The sequence below is a fragment of the Myotis brandtii genome, unplaced genomic scaffold (assembly GCF_000412655.1).
Source record: "Myotis brandtii unplaced genomic scaffold, ASM41265v1 scaffold496, whole genome shotgun sequence".
Lineage (NCBI taxonomy): Eukaryota > Metazoa > Chordata > Mammalia > Chiroptera > Vespertilionidae > Myotis > Myotis brandtii.
Window position 1 is genome coordinate 431,420 of NW_005368921.1, and position 21,220 is coordinate 452,639.

General features: G+C 40.6%; 1 protein-coding gene across 2 annotated transcripts in view; it reads right to left on the reverse strand.

Moving 5' to 3' along the window:
* Window positions 1-252: 252 nt before the first annotated feature.
* Window positions 253-21,220, reverse strand: part of SARNP (SAP domain containing ribonucleoprotein) — a 63,701-nt gene continuing 42,733 nt past the window's right edge. For both annotated transcript variants that reach the window (XM_014548133.1, XM_014548130.1), the window contains 2 exons: window positions 2,899-2,988; window positions 253-540 (listed from right to left, as the gene is read on the reverse strand). In XM_014548133.1, coding sequence (XP_014403619.1) covers window positions 499-540; window positions 2,899-2,988 — 132 coding nt within the window. In that variant the 3' untranslated portion in view covers window positions 253-498. The remainder of the gene's footprint in view (window positions 541-2,898; window positions 2,989-21,220) is intronic.

A 21,220-nucleotide genomic window follows, 5' to 3' on the forward strand; every position in this document is an offset into this window, starting at 1 on the left:
GGAGGAGGCAGCTGATAGATGTTTCTCTCTCATCGATGTTTCTAACTCTCTATCTCTCTCCCTTCCTCTCTGTGAAAAATGAATAAAATATATTTAAAATATATATATATTGATGGATTCAATCCTTTTCCTTAACTTCTTTTCTAATGGGTAAAAGACTATGGCTAATTCCCTATATCTGTCCCTGAAGATCCCCATATCTGATTGAATCTGGCTCTAAGAACTCAAAGGAGTACCTAATAAAACACACTGTTCTCTTTTCTAATGATTTTTATTAACAAGCAAAATAATAATTAAAAAACACAACACAACAACAACAATCTTGAAGTTGGAACAGCAGTAAGTCAAATTGCTACTTAGTTCACGGATGTACCTGGGGTACATGCTCTCTCATTGCGAGGCAGCACCTAGGCACATGACTGTGTATTTAGGTATGTATGTGGCCAAGGAGTCAGAGATGGAAACCACTGAAGAACAGAAAGCATTAGGAGTTTCTCATCAGGCAATCCCAAAGCGTTCTGCTCTTTTCCTCTTCTTTGCCTATAAGGAAAAAGCAAGAAGAGAAAAATTAGATTGTAAGACAACAGTGGCCTGGGTTCCTGGCTGCTTTAATCCAAATTCACATGGATTGTCACATGGTTGAAGAAGGAGGGAAGGCCCAGGCTTGAGCTTGGCAGCCAAAGATTTCATTTCTGAATTTCTCTTGTTATCCAGTTAGAGCTGGGGAGGTTCGGTGGAAAAGCAGGGTGAGAGGGGAGAAGATTATAAAGAGATGGGTCAGGAGGAAAAGAGGAGAAAAGTAGTAGAAAATGGAAAGATGCCTTAAGGAGAGAGGACCATTCAGCCTTGTAGCAAGTTAGTCTCGAAATAGTGGACTCTTAACAGGCTGGGGAGATGGGAGATTTCAGAGGACAAAGGGTTGACCAATGCTATTTGGTGGGAATGAGGGGAATGCCCTTTTGGACAGTCAGGCCCCCACAGCAGTTATTCCTAGGCCTCCAAATACAAAGAGCATAAAATCTTCAATACCAACGTAATAAATGGGGAGAGGTGAGTCCCCAACATGATCTCTTAAGGGAGGACACATTGGAGAGAAGGCACAAAATGGGGAAGGGGCGGAGGAAAGAAATACCTTTTTGTTCTAAGAGTGACACAAAGCAGCACCAAATCCATCCTCATTCCAACCACTGCCCCCAGCAAAGGGGACACTACTTTTTCATTTCATTCACACAGGAGGTTTAATTTAGATTAAAAAGAAAAGCTAAGTGTATACAGGCCCAGACCACTCCACCTGGATTATTGACACAATTCTTTGGAATAAAAAAAAGTCATCTGGTTCATGTAAACTCCATGAGCCTCAGAAGTTACTTCTTCCTTACATACACTGACTCTCCCAACAAACGCCAATATTCCTTGCCACCCAACAAAATCCTCATCCGCCTTATCTTGGAGAGGCCAAATGTACCAGCTTAGTGAGCATAACACAGTTTCCTTGGGAAAAAGGGAGTAATTTAAACTAGATTTAAAACAAGCCTAGATTTATGGTTTACTTCTAGTTCATCCTGGAAAATCAATAAGCAGATACTTACAATAGGCAATGATTTATTCTGAATTAGCATAAAAAACACAATCCCTCTAGTTTTTTCCTAGCGAAGATGTAAACTGATCAAATTCCAAAATTTTCAGGGTTTATTATTATTATTTTAAATGTTTTTTAAATTGATTTTTTAGAGAGAGAAACATGGATGAGAGAGAATCATTGATTGGCTGCCTCCTTGCACACCCCTAACTGGGTTGAGCTGGCAACCTGGGCACGTTCCCGACCAAGAATTGAACTGTGACTTCTTGGTTCATGCATGAGTTGATGCTCAACCACTGAGCAACACCAGTCAGGCGGTTTATTTTTATTATTCATAAAAAAAAAATTTCATAAGATTTTCAGTATATAAGTTAATAAATATTCAGAGGATATTTCCAGAGGTAGATGGAAAGAAGTAAATTTGGATTAAATAGGAGAAAGAACATTCTAAACTCCTTTCCACCCAAATAATTTCTATAGTTCAAAACATTTATTATTTCAATTGTTCCTTATGTACACCTCAGGTGATACTTGGTCTCCATTACAGATACTCTCAAATCAGCAAATCAATATTGTCTGTCCATGTTCTGAGCAGTCTTCCAAAGCTTAAGGGTCAGTGAATGGGAGTTATTATTCTAGGGGAAGCTGGAATGTGGATGAACTTAAGTCTTTTTTTTTTTTTTTGAACATAAGTCACTATGTTCAAAATAAAAAAGCCACTCTTTCATTTTGAGAAACTATTTGCAAATAAAGTGATAAGAAAAAGAAATCTCATTTGAGTCTATTGTCCTATTCCAGAGGGGAGTTAGGCACAACTATACTTGTGTCTGGGTTGGATATGGGCTTCATTAAATGATGAAAGAAATAGGCTTGGCTGATTATCAGACATTGCTTACTGAATACTCTCAATATGACAGGTGCTATGTCAAGCATTCTACACAGAATCATCTATTTTTACAAAGAAACATTTCATGCTTAAAATACCACTTCAAGGTAGGTATTACTATCTCTACATCCCAGATGATGAAACAGAGGTTAAGAAAAGTACCATAACCTGGAGATTATTATGGTAAGTAAAATAAAACAGTCAGAGAAAGACAGTATCACATGATATATGTGGAATCTAATGAGTAAAATAAACTGACGGGGTGCCAGGGGGGAAAGTACCATATTTTGTAACAGCTATCAAGCAAAGGACAAAAGATCTTCTCATCTGAGCACTTAAGAAGTAGGCCAGGGAAATAATAGTGTTTCTCCATTCAGTTTGTTCATCCTCATTTCCCTTCAAGGGCTCTATGAAGCAGTTATGTATATTTTACCTCTGTATCCTCTGTGGTTCCTGTTCCAGCTGAACTTGTGACAATTCCAAATCGCTCCTTCCTCTTTTTCAGCTTCTCGTCATCTTCAGACTGTTCAGGGACAAAGAAAAAGGTTGAAACAGCTAGCCTCCATTCATAAGGTAAATGGGAATAAAACTGTAACTTGTGGATCACAATATGCCAGCCAACCTTATGATAAGAACTAAGGATCACACAAACAGAAAAAAATAGGTAAGAAACTGAATAAGCTAGTATACAGCATTTTGTCTCTAAAATGACTAAAAATTTAAGGCCTCAAAGATGGTGGATGACCCCAGCTGACAGGAACAGGGAGATCGGAAGATCACGAAACAAATTATGAACTTCAAGGCAGCCCTGACCAGTGTGGCTCAGTTGGTTAAGTGTCCAGTTCCATTCCTGGTCAGCACATATAACCAGGTTGTGGGTATGATCCCGTCGGGGTGCATGCGGGAGGTAATGATCGATGTTTTTCTCTCACACTGATGTTTCTCTCTCTCTCTCTCTCCTTCCCTCTCTCTATAGAAATAAATAAAACTCATTAAAAAAATAAAAAACAAAACAACTTGGGGGCCGCTCATGGCAATGGCACAAGCATGATATCATTGATCCTGCCTACTAAAGACCAGATTTCAGGAATGGCAAAATGTTAGCAGTCTGTTGGTTCTGGCTAGTGTGGCTCAATTGGGTAGAGAGTCCCTGTGCACCAAGAGGTAGGGGATTTTGATTCTAGGTCAGAGCACTTACCCAAGTTTTGGGTTGGATCCTTAGTCTTGGTGCATATGGGAGGTAACTGATGTCTGTGTCTCTCTCTTTCTCTTCCCCCTCCTCCCCAGTCCCTCCCTCAATTAAAAAAAAAGTTAGCAGATGAGTTTAGAATTTCATCTAAAGCAGTGATGGCGAACCTATGACACGCGTGTCAGAGATGACATGCGAACTCATTTTTTTGGTTGATTTTTCTTTGTTAAATGGCATTTAAATATATAAAATAAATATCAAAAATATAAGTCTTTGTTTTACTATGGTTGCAAATATCAAAAAATTTCTATATGTGACACGGCACCAGAGTTAAGTTAGGGTTTTTCAAAATGCTGACACGCCGAGCTCAAAAGGTTCGCCATCACTGATCTAAAGTCATGAGCAAACCATCTTTCAGTCCTGGGAGCCATTACATCTGTATAACAAAGATTCAAACTTTAAAACAAAGTACCTCCAAATGGCCTAGTGGTTTACTGTGGTACAATTATAACAGAAGTAAAGGAAAAGAAAGTCAACACTGACTGAATCTTTCAAACCAATGAATACATTTGTATGACAAATTCTATACAGAGGCTCTTACAGCACTACTTTCAGATGATAGCAAGTTTGGCTTCATTGTAATAGACTGTAGTGGCGTACTTTTTGGCACACTCCAAGGAAACACAAGAGAAGTCCTGCATATATTCACTATGGACCTCCCTAAGAAACATGGTAGAGGAGGTCAGTTATACATAATTGTGTTCGGAAACTAGCTAAGACAGCAGCTGGTCTCATTTTAGCTGGATCAGCTGACTATAATTTTTTTTAAATCCTCAAACGAGAACTAGAGAAGGATAAATCTCATTTCACAAAGAGGATAAAAACATGAACTAATTTAGAGTATGCCCTTGCTGGAATGGTTTGCTAACAACTATAAAAAATTTGGAGCCTGGCTGGTGTGGCTCAGTTGGTTGAACACTGTCCTGTGCACCGAAGGGTCATGGGTTCAATTCCTAGTCAGGGCACATATCCAGGTTTCGGGTTCAATCCCCGGTTGGGGTGAATGCAGGAGACAGCCAATCGATGTTTCTCTCTCACACTGATGTTTCTCTCTCTCTCCCTGTCTCTAAAAAACAAACAAACAAACAAAAAAATCAATAAAAAACATATCCTCAGGTGAGGATAACAAAAAAATTTAGAGTTGCACTGAAAAGTGTTACAGGTAAGTCACAAGAAAGATCCCAATTTGTGAAAGGTTCTGGTGGAATTGGAGGTATCTTGTGGTACCTGTCTACATGGTTCCAGCAAAACGTGTTTCATCCCTTCTGCATCCAACCCAAGGAGCATACATGTAGTGGAATCCAATAGATTTCTTCCTTATAGTTGGAACATTTCCAGAATTTAATCCATGAGCATTAGATATTGGGAAAAAAATGAAATAAAAACCAGGCCCAACTTTACACTTTGGTTTATCAGTGCAGCAGCCTACAACTAAGTTCATAAATGCCACTTTGGACTAATGTAAACAAAAATCCTAATTACACAACTAGATTTTATGATGAGCAAATAAAAATCTTTATGTGATTAGGTGAAAAAAAAAAACAACCACCAGAATCTCAGTTTTTACTTTTACTCAATGGTGAAATTTGTTGTTCTTAAAATTTATAAAAAAGAATAAATTAGCCGAAACCGGTTTGGCTCAGTGGATAGAGCGTCGGCCTACGGACTGAAAGGTCCCGGGTTCGGTTCCGGTCAAGGGCATGTACCTGGGTTGCGGGCACATCCCCAGTGGGGAGTGTGCAGGAGGCAGCTGATCGATGTCTCTCTCTCATCGATGTTTCTAACTCTCTATCTCTCTCCCTTCCTCTCTATAAAAAAATCAATAAAATATATTTTTTAAAAATTAAAAAAAAAAAAAGAATAAATTATTTTTAAACCTTCATACATAGAAACAAAAGTACTGTAAACCAGAAGTTAACAGAAATGAGATTGTTAAAAAATAAGTAAAACAAATAAAATAAAATAAGTAGGGCCTCAATATTCATAAGACAAGTAAAAACAAACTAGTAAATTTCTATGCTGAAAAAATATTTGTCGTTTACAAAGCTAGGGCTAGTTAAACAAATTGAACAAGCAAAGCTGGATAGTTGCCCTGCTTTTGACCGAAGAGATGGCTCCTGTGATCACAGGAACAAAGGCAACTTCTTGGCTGGGGTGGACAGTAGAGGTATTAAAAAATTCCTATGTTTCTGTAGGTCTCTGGATTGCCTTTCCTTTTGAGTCTGTGGGTTTTGAGACACCCAGAGACACAATGCCTACAGAAAGCAGGAATATGAATCCTTGGGGTTTTAAAAAATCCAGCTCAGGAGCACCACACAGCTTTGTTCAAAAGTTTGTTTGAACTCTTTTAACTTGACCTTATGTTGGTTACCAAAGAAACTATCCTGGCCCATGGTGAGGGTGGGTATGTGAGGGTCTCTTGAGGTATATAAGAGGATAGAGTCTATGTCTAGATGTGCCAAGTTTGGGGGGGAGGGGAACGAGAAATCCAGAGAGCCCACCTGAGTTTAGATGTTCAGTAATCCTAGGGCTGAGCTTTAAATTACTGGTGACTTGGGTTTGCAGAGAAGGTGGAAAATGAGAAAATATCTGTTAAAAAGGGATAAATAAAAGGGCAGGTATGGGTCCTGACGGGAATATGTATGAGACTCTTACACTGAACAGTACTGGATGTTAACAGCAGCTCAGTCTTTACACAGTTCTAGGAGAACGGCCAGCTTCTTTTCTAATTTATAACCTGACAGGGCAGGCATCATCAGTCTCCTGGATGCTTGGAAAAGGTCCAGAACATCTCTCTTTTAGAGAGATGACTGGTTCCTTGACTCACCTTACTTCAAAATGCTTTCAAACTATTTATTCAGAGCTCTTTCAGCTTGAGAAACATGTTCATTTTCTTTTTGCTGCACCTGCTTTCTGGTGAGTAAGAAAGAGGCTAAGAAAAAGGTTGGTGGCTATGAAGGATTGAAGAATCCAACATATGAGTTATCATTGGTTGATTATTATATGTGCCCTGCCTGACTGGCGATTGAACCCACAACCTTAGATTAGAGTATCGGGACAATGATCTAATCAGCTGACCTACCCGGCCAGGGCTAGAACAGAATATTGCTTACATAGTGTTTTGTTGTTGTTAATCCTTCACTGTTTTTTCCTCATTGATTTTTTTAGAGAGAATGGAAGGGAGAGGGGAGAGACACACAGAGAGAAACATCAATGCGAGAGCGACACATCGATTGATTGCCTCCCAGGGATTGAGCTTGCAACTGAGGTTTGGGCCCTTGACTGGAACCGGACCCATGATCCTTTAGTCCTAAGGCCGATGCTCTAACCACTAAGCAACTGGCTAGGGCTTGCACATAGTTTTTCTGCCTTTCATTATAACCACCAGCAAAATCCATAGTGCGTGCATAACTTTTGTAATCTAAGCTATTTATAAAAGACTGAGCCAGGCCCGGCTGGTGTGGCTCAGTGGTAAAGCATAGACCTATGAACCAAGGATCACAGTGAGATTCCCAGTGAGATACATAACTGGTTTGCAGGCTCAATCCCCAGTGGAGGATGTGCAAGAGGCAGAAGATCAATGGTTCTCTATCATCACTGATGCTTCAATCTCTTGCTCCCTCTCCCTTCCTCTCTGAAATCAATAATAAAACAACAAAACAGATGCCCAGCATATGCCTTAAAAAAAAAAGAAAAAAAAAAAGACCGAGCCAAGTTTCAAGAAAAAAAGAAGTATCTTGTCTTGCCCTGGTCGATATCCTCAGTGGTTAGAGCGCTGACCCATGCAAGTACCTCGGTTGCAGGTTCAATCCCTGGCCCCAGTTGGGGTTCGTGCGGGAGGTAACCAATTGATTTGTTGTCTCTCTCCTCGAGGTTTTGCTCTCTCTCCCTCTCTCTCCTCTCTCTATTTCCCTTCCACTTTCTATAAAAATCAATGAAAAAAAATATACTTGGGAAGATTAACAACAACAAAATAGTAAAAGAAGTACCTTGTCCTTAACTTTAATAATCATAAATTAAAATAATAATATAGTCACTAAGATTTGAGTGACAATATTTTCTTTCTATAGCAATTTTAAAAATAGTAGGTACTATGACATATATAGTATGTACTTTGACTAAATTCATTTAATAGATAAAACTGAGGCTTAGAGAGATTAAGTAACTTGCCCAAAATCTCACAAATAGTCTTACATAGTAAATGGCAGAGCCAGGAATGAAGCCCAGAACATTTTTACTCAAGAACCTACCTTTACTATATCCTCAGGTATCTGATATAAGCATTTCTTTGGAATAATAGAAGCAAATAAAAATCTTTATATGAATAGGTGGAAAAAAACAATAATGGAAGGAATGCTTAATTCCCAAAGGATAAAGATAAGGACCCTTAGCTAAGTTGTGAACTACTTTAACGACTTCTATATCACTCAAATAACTTGGGTCAATGCTAGGATCCTATTCCCTTTCTACCATACCAAATGCCTCCACTTTATAACTAACAGGGGATCTAAGGAATGGACTCCAGTTACTAATCTTTTTAAAAAAATTGATTTGAAAGAGAGAGGAAGGAAGAGGGGGAGATAGAAACATCGATCTGATCGGTGCCTCCCATACACGCCCTGACCCAGGGATCGACTGGGGATCAAACCTGCAACCTGGGTATGTGCCCTGACCAGGAATTGAACCCATGACCCTTCAGTGTATGGGACAACACTTCAACCAACTCAGCCACACTAGCCAGGGCTCCAGTTAGTTAGTTATCTTATATTAAAGATTTTCTCAGTCAAATTTGTTTCTAATTCTGGCTAACTGGCTATTTCATCTGTTTAACTGTAATTAAAGAATTAGGAGAGTTTCCAATGAAGATAGGCCTCTCTACATTTTTCCTTACTAGGAAAAGTTTTGCCTACCATTACTAAAATAAAAGTGAATAACTGATATGGCTCAGTTGGTTGAGTGTTGTCCTGTGCACCAAGTGTTCAATTCCGGCTCAGGGTACATACCCAGGTTGTGGGCTCGATCCCCAGTAGGGGGTGTGCAAGAGGCAGCAGATCCATTGTTTCTCTTTCCTTTTCCCTTCCTCTCTAAAATCAATTTTAAAATATATTTTTAAAAGTAAGGGATATAAATGGAAATTTCAAAATGATACTCTAGCCCAACCGGCGTGGCTCAGTGGTTCAGTGTCAACCTATGAACTAGTTGGTCATGGTTTGATTCCCAGTCAGGGCACATGCCCAGGTGGCGGGCTAGATCCCCAGTCGGGGGTGTGCATGAGGCAGCCAATCAATGATTCTCTCTCATCATTTATGTTTCTATCTCTCTCTCTCTCCTTCACCCTTCCTCTCTGAAGTCAATAAAAATATATTAAAAAATTTTTTTAAAATCCCCATTTCATTAAGTCTCCAGGCCAAGCAGAAAATAAAAGGAACATTCCATCTTCTTGAAGAAAGGCAGGACTAGACCATATCTTGCTAAACTTACCACACTATGTACTTATTCCCATTCAAGTCAATGCTAGGGGTACTTCAGCAAGTTCAAATTACAGAGAGGGAGATGCCACTCTTAAAGCCCAGCCATTCTCTCAGCACAAACCCTAGGACCACTCCCTTCATAAATCTCATCACGAAGTCCATCCGGAATGTGTGAGACAACCTTTCTTCTAGTTCCCTATTTTGCTATATCCCGAAATGGGAATTTTGACCTCTAAATTAAATTTCCCATTTCTTATTGAGCTCAAAGGTGAGACAAGAACAAGGGAGGTAAAAGAATAGGGGGAGGGAAAGGATATACTTCTTTAGCCACTGAGGATAGAATCAGAGATTTCCCCACAAGCTTCCTTTTTAAATCACATCTTTGGTGCTTTTCCTGGAGATCCAGGCAGAACATCTGCTCTAAATCTACCAGGGGCTCTAGGTGAAAAAAACAACAATACAGATTCCCCCCACTTCCCACTCCCTACAAACAGCCTGCCTAGCCCTCACCCACAGAAAGCAGTGAGGGTTTATTTTGTGCATGCCTGCTCTTTCCTCACCACCCACAGGCCCTCAGCTCCCCTCCTAAAGCCTCTTCCCTTCTTGCCCTGCAGGGAAAATGCACAACAGGCCCAGTAAATCAACACAGTTCTAATGATCTCTCTCACTTGACCCTTCTAGCGTGACGGTGTCGCATGGAGACAATCGTACAATAAACTTCACTCCATCTTTAGCTCCTTGCTGACAGGTTTTGATTCATGGGATGGTGAGACCCATCTGAGGGAAATTACCTTGATCAAAACGCATCTCTCTTTGCATTCATCAGGCCAGTGCCCCCCAGGTCATGCTCAAGTGCACAAATGGGGTTATGCATCTGCAGGCAGCACTGACTCCTCCAGCTCAGTGTCATATGCATTTACAAACCCTTCCGTTCTTCATCCCCATACCCCCAACCCTCTCCTGCAAACTCTTAACCACTAACTCTTTATTCTTCCCATGCATTCTCCTGTGTCAAAAGAATAGTGCTGGAATCTGAAATGCCCTTATTTCCTATTAAATGAAAACTCCTAAAAACATACAATTTGCACCCAGAATCAGAAAAGAAACCTCACTAACTAAACATAGGCATTGGATGTTCAGATTGATCAATATATGGATCAATGTAGTTCACTTCATCCTGTTACTCAAGATTTAAATAGCAAGCCAAATGACTGATGCCATAATAATTCCATTTCCCCAAAGTTGTCTTTTCTTTTTAAAAGCTCATTGATAAAAATGAAAAAGGGAATTGTGTAAAAGAAGAGAGCCTATCCTATATAATAAAAGGCCAGTGACCATAAGGGCATAACAACCAGAATGACCGATCGACCAATTGCTGAGGTGCATTGACCACCTTTCAGTCCCTCCCCGCATCCCGCAGGCTCTGATCGCTGGAAGGCGAATAGGGAACCACGGGGAACCCGGGTGGGTGGTGGCGGGGTGGGACTGGGAACTGGTGGGTGGGCAGAACGGCCGACCTCTTGGTCCCTCCCCGGGGCCTGCAGGCTCTGATCATGGCACATTGGGAACCAGGGTGGGTGGCGGTGAGGTGGGACTGGGGACTGGCAAGCAGGCGGAAGGCAGACCTCTTGGTCCCTCCCTCCGGCCTGCAGGCTCCGACTGCTGGATGGCCAATGGGGAACCACAGGGAACCGTGGTGGGCGGCGGTGGGTCGGGACTGGGGACTGGCGAGCGGGCGGAAGATGGCCCTGATCGCAGGCTAGTCCTAGGGACACTATCCACGCATGATTTCGTGTGCTGGGCCTCCTATATAATAAAGAGATAATATGCAAATTGACGGTCACGCCCCATGCACAAGATGGCCACCCCCATGTGGTCACAAGATGGCCACCACAAGATGGCCAGCAGGGGAGGGCAGTTGGGGGGTGACCAGGCCTGCAGGGGAGGGAGGGCAGTTGGGGGGGACTGGGCCTGCAGGGGAGGGCAGTTGGGGGTGACTGGGCCCGCAGGGGAGGGCAGTTAGGGGCGACCAGGCCGGCAGAGGAGTGGTTAGGGGGTGATCAGGCTGGCAGGCAGAAGTGGTTAGGAGCAATCAGCAGGCAGGCAAGTGAGGGGTTGGGAGCCAGCAGTCCTGGACTGTGAGAGGGCCTAAACCAGCAGTCGGACATCCCCCGAGGGGTCCCAGATTGGAGAGGGTGCAGGCTGGGCTGAGGGACCCCCCCTCCAGTGCATGAATTTCGTGCACCGGGCCTCTAGTGTGTGTGTGTGTGTGTGTGTGTGTGTGTGTGTGTGTATGCAGCACTAGACAGAAAGCATGATGCATAGTTAATAAAGCCAATATCCCCATGAATTACTATCACGGTATTTTCCATTATGAAATAAGACAGTTCCAAACTGAACCCTTCAGAAGACATCTTCAACTTTCCAAAAATCACTTTTGTCCTTGTTTCCCTTTTATAGTTTAAAAATCCTCAGGCAATATACAGAAAAGAATACTTGCTGAGGGAAAAGACTGAGAAATTCAAGACACAAATACAAATTACATGTGTGAATGTGCTCAGCACCTAGGAACTAACATATAGGTAACTCAATAAATATTAGATATTAGTTTTATTGAAACATTCCTCCTGGTCCTTGAAACAAAGTAACGATTTGAAGCTAACAATGCCATACATTCCTCTTCCTCATTAGAAGTAAAGTCACCGAATCGTAAGAATCACTCATTACCAAGGCAACAAGGAAATTTATTTTAGCTGCAAGGCAAATGAGTATTTGGGCAAATGACTAAATTTAGGGTTAAAGTGTGTCAGAACAGCCCGGTCAGCATGGCTCAGTGGTTGAGTGTTGATCTATGAACCAGGAGGTCATGGTTCAATTCCCGGTCAGGGCACATGCCCGGGTTACGGGCTCAATCCCCACTGGGGGATGTGCAAGAGGCAGTCGATCCATGATTCTCTCTCTCTCTCTGAAATCAATAAAAATATATTTAAAAAAAAAAAAAGTGTGGCAGAACAGTAACCGAACAAAATCAGAGTCTTCTCTACCAAGTGCTATTAACCATCTTCTCTTTCTGGAAACCTAAAAAAAATCTATGCTGCCAAGCTTCACTGATTTCATCATCCCTAATAATTAATGACTACAAAAAATAGATATCTATATAAGGAAATAGCTGAGGTAACTGAGCAAGGATCCAATATCTAACTTTGTGGACCCAATCCCAGGTACTCTAAAGCAGCGGTTGCTAACCTTTCAGATCTCATGGACCACCAGTGGTCCGCAGACCACTGGTTGGCGACCACTGCTCTAAAGGCTGCTGAGAAATTGCTTTCACTGAATTACCTGACTTCAATTTCTATCAACAATTTCAGTAACACTAAAATTGTAAAATTAATCCATTCACCTACTAGTCATTCAAATATCCATTGAGTATCTACTTATGGTCAGGCACTGTATTAGCATTAGAAATAGAGAGATGAATAAAACAAAGATCCATAAACTCATGTGGCTTATGAATTCACAACTGAGTTATCGTAAAGATGTGTGCCACTGTTCATTATAGCACTGCATTATGAGGACCCATGGGAAAATTTTCTTTCTGGTCCCCAGACCCAAAATAATTATGCTTTTGCTGAATAATTTGTTAGTTTTCACCTTCTGAATCCTGTGAATAACTAAACTGTTCAACTGTGTTCTCTTTCTATTGACTATAAGGTTTGAAGCCAACTGTGTGATCTCTCTCTGGGAAGTGATGTTGAAAATATTTCTATTTTTAATATTCTATTACAAAGGAGAGGTCAGCCCTGGCCAGTGTGGCTTAGTTGATTGGAGTGTCATCCCCTGCACTGAAAGGTTGCAGGTTCAATTCCCAGCTAGGGCACATGCCTACGGGTTCGATCCCTGGTCGGGTGCATACAGGAGGCAACTGATTGATATATCTCTTTCACACTGATGTTTCTCTCTCTCTCTCTCTTTCTCCCCCTCCTCTTTTCCTCCCTTTCTAAAGTCAATTAAAAAAAAAAAAAAAGGAAGGTGTGGCTAGAGTATTGTGGTGAAAGAAAAACATGAGATCCAACACCAGATCCCAAGCTAGAGGCTTAGCAGACAAGATGAAGTACAGTTAGTTTCAGGGTGGCTGCTGTACCCTTAAGAACTTATTCCTCTCACCCTGGGCCCTGGCCGGTGTGGCTCAGTTGGTTGGAGCGTTGTCCCCTGCACCAAAGATTCCCAGTCAGGGCATATACCCAGGTTGTAGGTTTGATCCCCAGTCTGTCTGTCTGTCTGTCTCTCTTTCTCTCTCTCTCTCTCTCCCTCTCCCCCATTCCCTCCCCCCATCCCTCCCTCTCTAAAATAAAACAATAAAAACATATCCTTGAGTAAGGAATAAAAAAACAAACTTATTTTTCTCTAAATATAATGACATTTATTTTAAAAATACCTTACTGTCCCAGGAGGATAAAGAGGTACTAGGAAATAACTAGAAAATTTTAAATTAAGGGCTCTTGTCAATGGTTTCCATGGTACATACACTGTAGCCAGGAATTAAGTCCCAAATAGAAGGCCAACTACAGTAACTGGCAGCCTGAATAGCGTAGATGCACTTTCTAAAACGATTGCCTCTTTTTATGACAGAGTACCAAGGATAAGCTGCTCTCTACCCAAAATGGAATCCTACCTTTGTTATCTTCCAAACCAAACTTATGTCTTCAAGATTCAAATTCAAGAGAACATTTTTCAAAACTTACTAATTTTAACCTGAATACAATAAATACTACTATTCTAAGCTTAGTGTTCTAGGCTTATTTGCTCTGCCAAAAGGAGTCCACTTTGATTTAATTAGCAATATCACCCCATGGACTGTGTGTTGAAAGCATTCACCTCTTCAATCTTATTACTACTGCCACTCTGGATCATAAAGAGAAACTAGAAGAAACAGAACAGTGACCCAAATGTAACCCAGGCTTATTTAGGGAATTTGAACTCAGTAATTCCCAAAACACAAAGCAAGGGTATTTCTGAATTCAATTAAGAGACATACTCACTTATTCTTAGAGGAGACCAAAAGCATTAACCAAGCCAGGCATTTTTCCTGGTCAGTGCAACAAGCTCACTCACTTACATCATGTGTAGGAAGGAGAATTTAAATCTAAAGAATTCAGTCAGGCCAGGTTTGGCTCAGTGGATAGATTGTCAGCCTGCAGACTGAAGGGTCCCAGGTTCAAGGGCATATGCCTGGGTTGCGGGCTTGATCCCCAGTTGGGAGTGTGCAGGAGGCAGCCAATTAATGATTCTCTCTCATCATTGATGTTTCTATCACTCTCTCCCTTTCCCTTCCTCTCTGAAATCAATAAAATATATATAAAAAGAATTCAGTTAGACATCGTTACAAGTAGGAAGGGGCATTTCAGGGAAGCTTAGGTACTGCTATGAGTTGGAGCTGGCCATTCTCCGAAAGCTGTTTAAATGACTGAGCTATTATTGTTCACAGCCAACAATGTTCAATGTAAAAGTCTCATATAATACATTCCCATCAGGACCTAAACTCTGCCACTTTATTTATTCCAGAAGATTATTTTCTCAAAAATTTTTCCCCTGGAGTGATCGAAGAGAGGCTAATAGTGACCTAAGATAGTCACATTTTGCAAAAATAACAAATAACTGTCCCCTTTTGTACATGAATTACCATACTATGTTAACAGTTCAACCTGATTTTCCAAGGGAATGTAAGGGAAGAATGAGGCAAAAAGGAAAAGAGGGAACCTTATGGTCACATCTTGATTCTCACTGCCACGTGACTGATGGCAAGATGAAAAGCAGAGCCTGAGGGCTTTCAGGAGATGGTGGATTAATAATGATATGGCCTTGACTTCCCAGAGGTAAAGGTTATGAAACACTCCAGGGTAAGCGAGCTTCCAATTTCATACTCTCAGGGTGAATGACAGCAACTGATGGTTTTTCTCTCAGAAACACTTCAATGCTTAAACACACAGCTGTCACCTCCCTGACCCCGTTTCTGAAATTCATCTGTACATGTTAACCCTTGAGCCTTATGCCAGCCAGACCACAGAACATGGGGTGGTCCTAAAAACCAGTACACAGAGCCTAAAAGAGGACTATAAATGAAGGACAAGACTAGGAAAGGGTACAGTTAGCACCAACAATACACAGTAAAGAGACATTCCAACACTCCCCCCACACATAAACTTTATACACTTCCCAGAACAACCAGCTTACCTACTCTCAACAATCTTTCAACTGTGAGATCAGAATCAATTTTCTAGGTGTCAAAAACTTTAAAACTACACCAGAATACAAGACCACCAGGAACTGTTATCTCCTATCTTCAATGGATTTGAAGTTCCCAAACAGTCAGCTCAGACCAAACACTCTTCTGAGTCACTAGCTCCTATCACTTTTTCTTTCTCTTGTCTAAATCAAGCTTTTCCCCAACCCCCACTCTTCTTCGACCCCAGAAGAGGTCATCTGGGTCTTACAGTAATTGATTGTAGGACAAAGCAAGGCAGGTGGAGGAAATGAAGGCTTCACACTTGAGACCCCCTAGAAACCACGTTTCTATTAAAAGTCCCCACCCCTCCCTTCCCTTGAAAGCCAAAAAGCTGTTGCTTTTAAGGATAAGCGATGCACAATTTGGAAGAAATGTCAAGAAAGCTAAAAACGTTTGAGGGGAGGTAAATGTTGTCTTGGCCAAAATATACAGAGAATAAAGGATGACAGTTACCTAAGCATTCACACATTTAGAATGAGCACTAGGAAAACAGACTCTTTTCGCCTCTAATATTTTAAAATGCAGATTTCTGGCTTCACCAAACTAATAAATATGAATCTCAAAAGGAAGAGCTTAAGGAGCTGAATTTTAAAAAGGGTCCCCTGGGACTCTTATGTGCAGCTATAGTTGGTAACAATTGCAAATAGCTTTGCGTATAGACCAACATTAAAAGAAACATTCCTGCCCTAACTGGTTTGGCTCAGTGGATAGAGCGTCGGCCTGCAGACTGAAGGGTCCCAGGTTCGGGTCCGGTCAAGGGCATGTACCTCGGTTGCGGGCACATCCCCAGTAGGAGGTGTGCAGGAGGCAGCTAATCGATGTTTCTCTCTCATCGATGTTTCTAACTCTCTATCCCTCTCCCTTCTCTCTGTAAAATATCAATAAAATATAAAAAAAAATAAAAATAAAAAAATAAAAGAAACATTCCTCACCAAGTCTAAAGAAGGCTGTTACCACAATCCAATCCCCCCCCCCCCTTTGGCAGCAGGGGCCTTCCTAAAAAGTTTAAGATTCCTACAAACAGGATATCTCTGCAGCAGAGACGTGAAAGGAAAAGGAAAGTTAGAAAGAATCACAAGAATCACAGCTGGCTCTAAGGCAGCGGTTCTCAACCTGTGGGTCTCGACCCCTTTGGGGGTCTAACGACCCTTTCACAGGGGTCGCCTAAGACCACCGGAAAACACATATATAATTACATATTGTTTTTGTGATTAATCATTATGCTTTAATTATGTTCAATTTGTAACAATGAAAATACATCCTGCATATCAGATATTTACATTACGATTCATAACAGTAGCAAAATTACAGTTATGAAGTAGCAACGAAAATAATTTTATGGTTGGGGGTCACCACAACATGAGGAACTGTATTAAAGGGTTGCGGCATTAGGAAGGTTGAGAACCACTGTTGTAGATGGGAAAAACTTGTGTGATCCTCTTAGTCATTATATTTCATTGATCAAGGGCTTTTGAAGGAATTAATCCCTCCCTCCCCTTCATCTTTTTTTTCTTTTTTTGTTGTTGTTAATCCTCACCTGAGGATATTTTTCCATTGATTTTTAGAGAGTGGAAGGGAGGGGGAGACAGAAACACCAACGTGAGAGCAAACACATCTATTGGTTGTCTCCCACACACACACACCCTACCAGGGCTGGAATCAAGCCTACAACCAAGGTATGTGTCCTTGACCAGAATTGAACTACTCTGCAGTCTGAAGGTCGATGCTCTATCCACTGAGCCAAACCAGCTAGGGCCCCCTTCATCCTAGATTACCATTTTTCCCAAAACGATTTCTCCATTTGAAAAATTGTATTCTTGCTCTGGCCAGTATGGTTCAGTAGTTAGAGCATTGACCTACGCACCAGAGGGTCACAGGATCAATTTCCAGTCAAGGCATGTACTTGGGTTGCAAGTTCCATTTGATTCCTGCCCTCAGGGCGCATGCAGGAGGTAACCAATTGATGTTTCTCTTTTGCCTCTCCCCTCCCACATCCCCTCCCTTCCATTCTCTCTAAAAATCGATGGAAAAAATATCCTCACTCCTTGGGTGAGGTTTTTTTGTTTTTATTTGTATTCTTTTAACTTATATTAACCACAAGAAAATAAGATAAGAATGGGCTATATATATGATAGATAGATATAGCGATTGAGAGTGGCTATCAGAAAAGATGAATTTTAAGGAAAAACCAAGACCCAACCTGACATAGTCTTCAGTATTTCTTGGAGCATTTTAGGCCCAACCAAATTTAGCCAGTCCTTTAAATCCCCTTCTAGTTCATAATAATTTGAAAATAAATATTTGGCATTTTTCATGCTGCTGTTTCTCTACCCAACCATTGGAATACACCTTTAGGGGTGAGGCTGTTTAAAGAGGAAACAATAGGGGAAACTCTCTGACCTCAGTTTATACCCTCATCTGGTTCTTCATTTGTCCCTGCTGAGGAACAGAACTTGTCTTTTGTCTGTAACACAAATACATCTTCACCTCCCTCCCTTTTCATTCCCTCCCCCTCCCACCCTCTCTTCTCACTCCCTTCTGTTATGGGTCCAATCAATGATGTCATTATGTGTGCCATTCAACTGCTGTTAAACCACTTGGCTATAGGAATTTTGAAGAGCAAAGAAGCAGAATGGAATTTTTCTCTCCCCTGCCCAGGGCTCTTGAAAATGTATTCTAATTTTAACTAGGGAAGTAGGAGTCAGGTTTTTCTTTGCTCAACAACTTTTACTCTGCCACTGTGCCTTAACTTTCAAGCACACACTTTTTTACCTTGCTTGGTATGAAGAAAAATTGGACATGAAATATTAGGAATAGAAATTGAACACTTTAAGAGGAAAAGCTTCAAAAATTGGGAGAAGCAAGTTGAAGTTTTTGATGCTATATTAACATTTATGGCTGGTGGTTTGCCCTGTTTACTATAAATTGGATCTTTTTTAAAAAATATGTTTTTATTGACTTGAGAGAGAGAGAGGAGGAGGAAGAGAGAGAAAGAAACATCGACGTGAGAGAGAAACATCAATTGGCTGCCTCCCATTCACACCCCTACCAGGGTCCAATCCCACAACCTGGGCATGTACTCTGACCGGGAATCAACCAGCAACCTTTAGGTGCATTGGACAACGCTCAACTAACTGAGCTACACCAGCCAGGGCTACAAATTGGATTTGTGAGAAGTTTGTTATAAAGGGCTTATTCTTCCCTAAGGTACATAGTTGAGACCACTAGGATCTTGTACCTTTTGATTTTTCCCTGATTTTGTTCATTTAGTTTGAACCCAAAGAACTAATAGATAAAAAAGTCAGATAAAAAACTCACTTTTTTTTCTATCTCCCCTGCTCAATACCCACCCCCACTAATGTCTTTGCATTCCTTCTAACATGTCAGAACTGCTAACTTTGATAAAAAAACACGTTTTATGCCTTTATCTGGTCCTCCTGTAGTCTTTGCTCCAAGAGTAAACATAGCCTGGGAAAGGAGGGGAATGCTGGGTTTTGTTGAGTCTGTTTTACTTTTAAATATCCTTCAGTTGTTTTTGGCCAACTAAGTTCTTGGGGTGGGATTATTCTTCACGTGTCGGGTTGTTGTTTTTTTATGCTTTTTTTTTTTTAAAGTACTCTTCAGTATATAAGATGAATAATTTTAAAAATCCACCTGTCAATCATATATATGATTGGTTGTTGAGTTTTATGTCTAATTTGGGGGTGATCAGTAGCTGGCCTGGCTTTTCTAAGCAGAACAATATCTGTCTGATCACTTGTAGATATTCTTGGCTACAGTGAAATGTGAACTATCTGAATCCACGTCTGTCCATCCTTCGAAATCTGCATGGGAGAAAAAATTTGGGCTTTTTTTTCCTTTTCTTTTTTTTTAAATCTGTGTGTGTATGTTTGTTATTTTTGCTGGGAGGGGGGAATTTTGGTGTTCAAAGGGCTCCTCATGATGTGGGAGCTGTACCAGTACAGGAATGTTTAAGATTTATTTCAACACTTGATTAATACTGTTCTTTGGGCTGACACTGATTGGGAGAGGTAATATTTTATTTTTAGGGGTCAGTTCAATTCAGGTTTAATAATTACATGATAATTCATTTTTCTTAATATACTCACCAAAATAGCAAAGTTGCTTTTCATGCTTGATAGCCAAAGTTGGTCAGAAAAAATTCAGTATTTTGGAGATGGAGATGGGGATGAGACAGGGTATCAGACTGGGAGATTTTATAGGGAGATATTTGGTGGTGGGTGATGTTTGCAAACTAGCAAAGAGCCTCTTTTAAATAAAATCTGAGATCTTATTAAGATCTAGAAAATGTTAACTTTTTTCCTCCCCCCCTGTACCTTTGCTGCTTTTTTCCCACATTTTCAAAAATTAATATTTTAACCAAATCTACCTTCTCATCCCTACAGCAGATTCTTAGGACAAAAATAGAAATGTACTTTCAGATTGTTCCACATTTGGAGTTCATATCAAGTATTGAATCTTTTTAAGTCCCTAGCAGTGAATGTGTGTTATTGAGATTGTTTGAAATGCTTAGTGTCTGGATTTTAGGAAGTATTTATTGAGGGAGGAGTTTATTAAGTTATAGAGTAGAGGGATGCAGTTATATATAGAATTTTCACTATTATGCTCATGCTTAGATATGAAATGGTTGAGGAGGAAAGAAAACTGGAAATGAACAGAACTATATATAAGATGAGAGGCCTTATATGATGGCCCTCTTTAGCACTCTAAATGACAAGCAAAACACATGGTCCTTAACATTTATCTGTTCTCCACTTTATTGACATTCTCTCTTTTAACTCCGTATCAGTTCTGTAGGAAAAAATACCTTTGTGTGCATCAACATAATTGCCTATCTTTTTTCTCCACATACCTGAGCTGTTCCCTGAACTTGTTTTGGCATGTTCTTCCTTTATTGAACTCCTCTGGTTTAAAAGTGTCTTTCTGTTTCTCTATTTGAATTCTAAGAAGGCAGCAAGACAGGTGTGTGTTAGGGTCACCAAAGGAAGAACGCACGAGTCCGAAAGGGGTAAAGAATTATGAATTTATTAGGTCATCTGGAAAACCAAATGGGCTGAGCTTCGGCGACCCTAACAGTGCGTGCAGTGGTTCTCAACCTTCCAAATGCCGAAACCCTTTAATACAGTTCCTCATGTTGTGGTGACCCCCAACCATAAAATTATTTTCGTTGCTACTTCATAACTGTAATTTTGCTACTGTTATGAATCGTAATGTAAATATCTGATATGCAGGATGTATTTTCATGGTTCGCGACCCACAGGTTGAGAATCGCTGCACTAAATGAAACTTCAATTTCTAGACTTGATATAAACAGTGAAGTTGCTAAAACTATTAAAAAGGCCCAACTTCTCATTATTGATGAATGCACCATGGCATCCAGTCATGCAATAAACGCCATAGACAGATTACTAAGAGAAATTTGAATGTTGTATTTGGTGGGAAAGTTCTCCTTCTTGGAGGGGATTTTCAACAATGTCTCAGTATTGTACTGCATGCTATGCGATCGGACATAGTACAAATGAGTTTAAAGTACTGCAATGTTTGGGGATGTTTCAGAAAGTTGTCTCTTACAACAAATATGAGATCAGAGGATTCTGCTTATAGTGAATGGTTAGTAAAACTTGGAGATGGCAAACTTGATAGCAGTTTTCATTTAGGAATGGATATTATTGAAAACCCCTGTGAAATGATTTGTAACGGATCTATTATTGAAGCTACCTTTGGAAATACT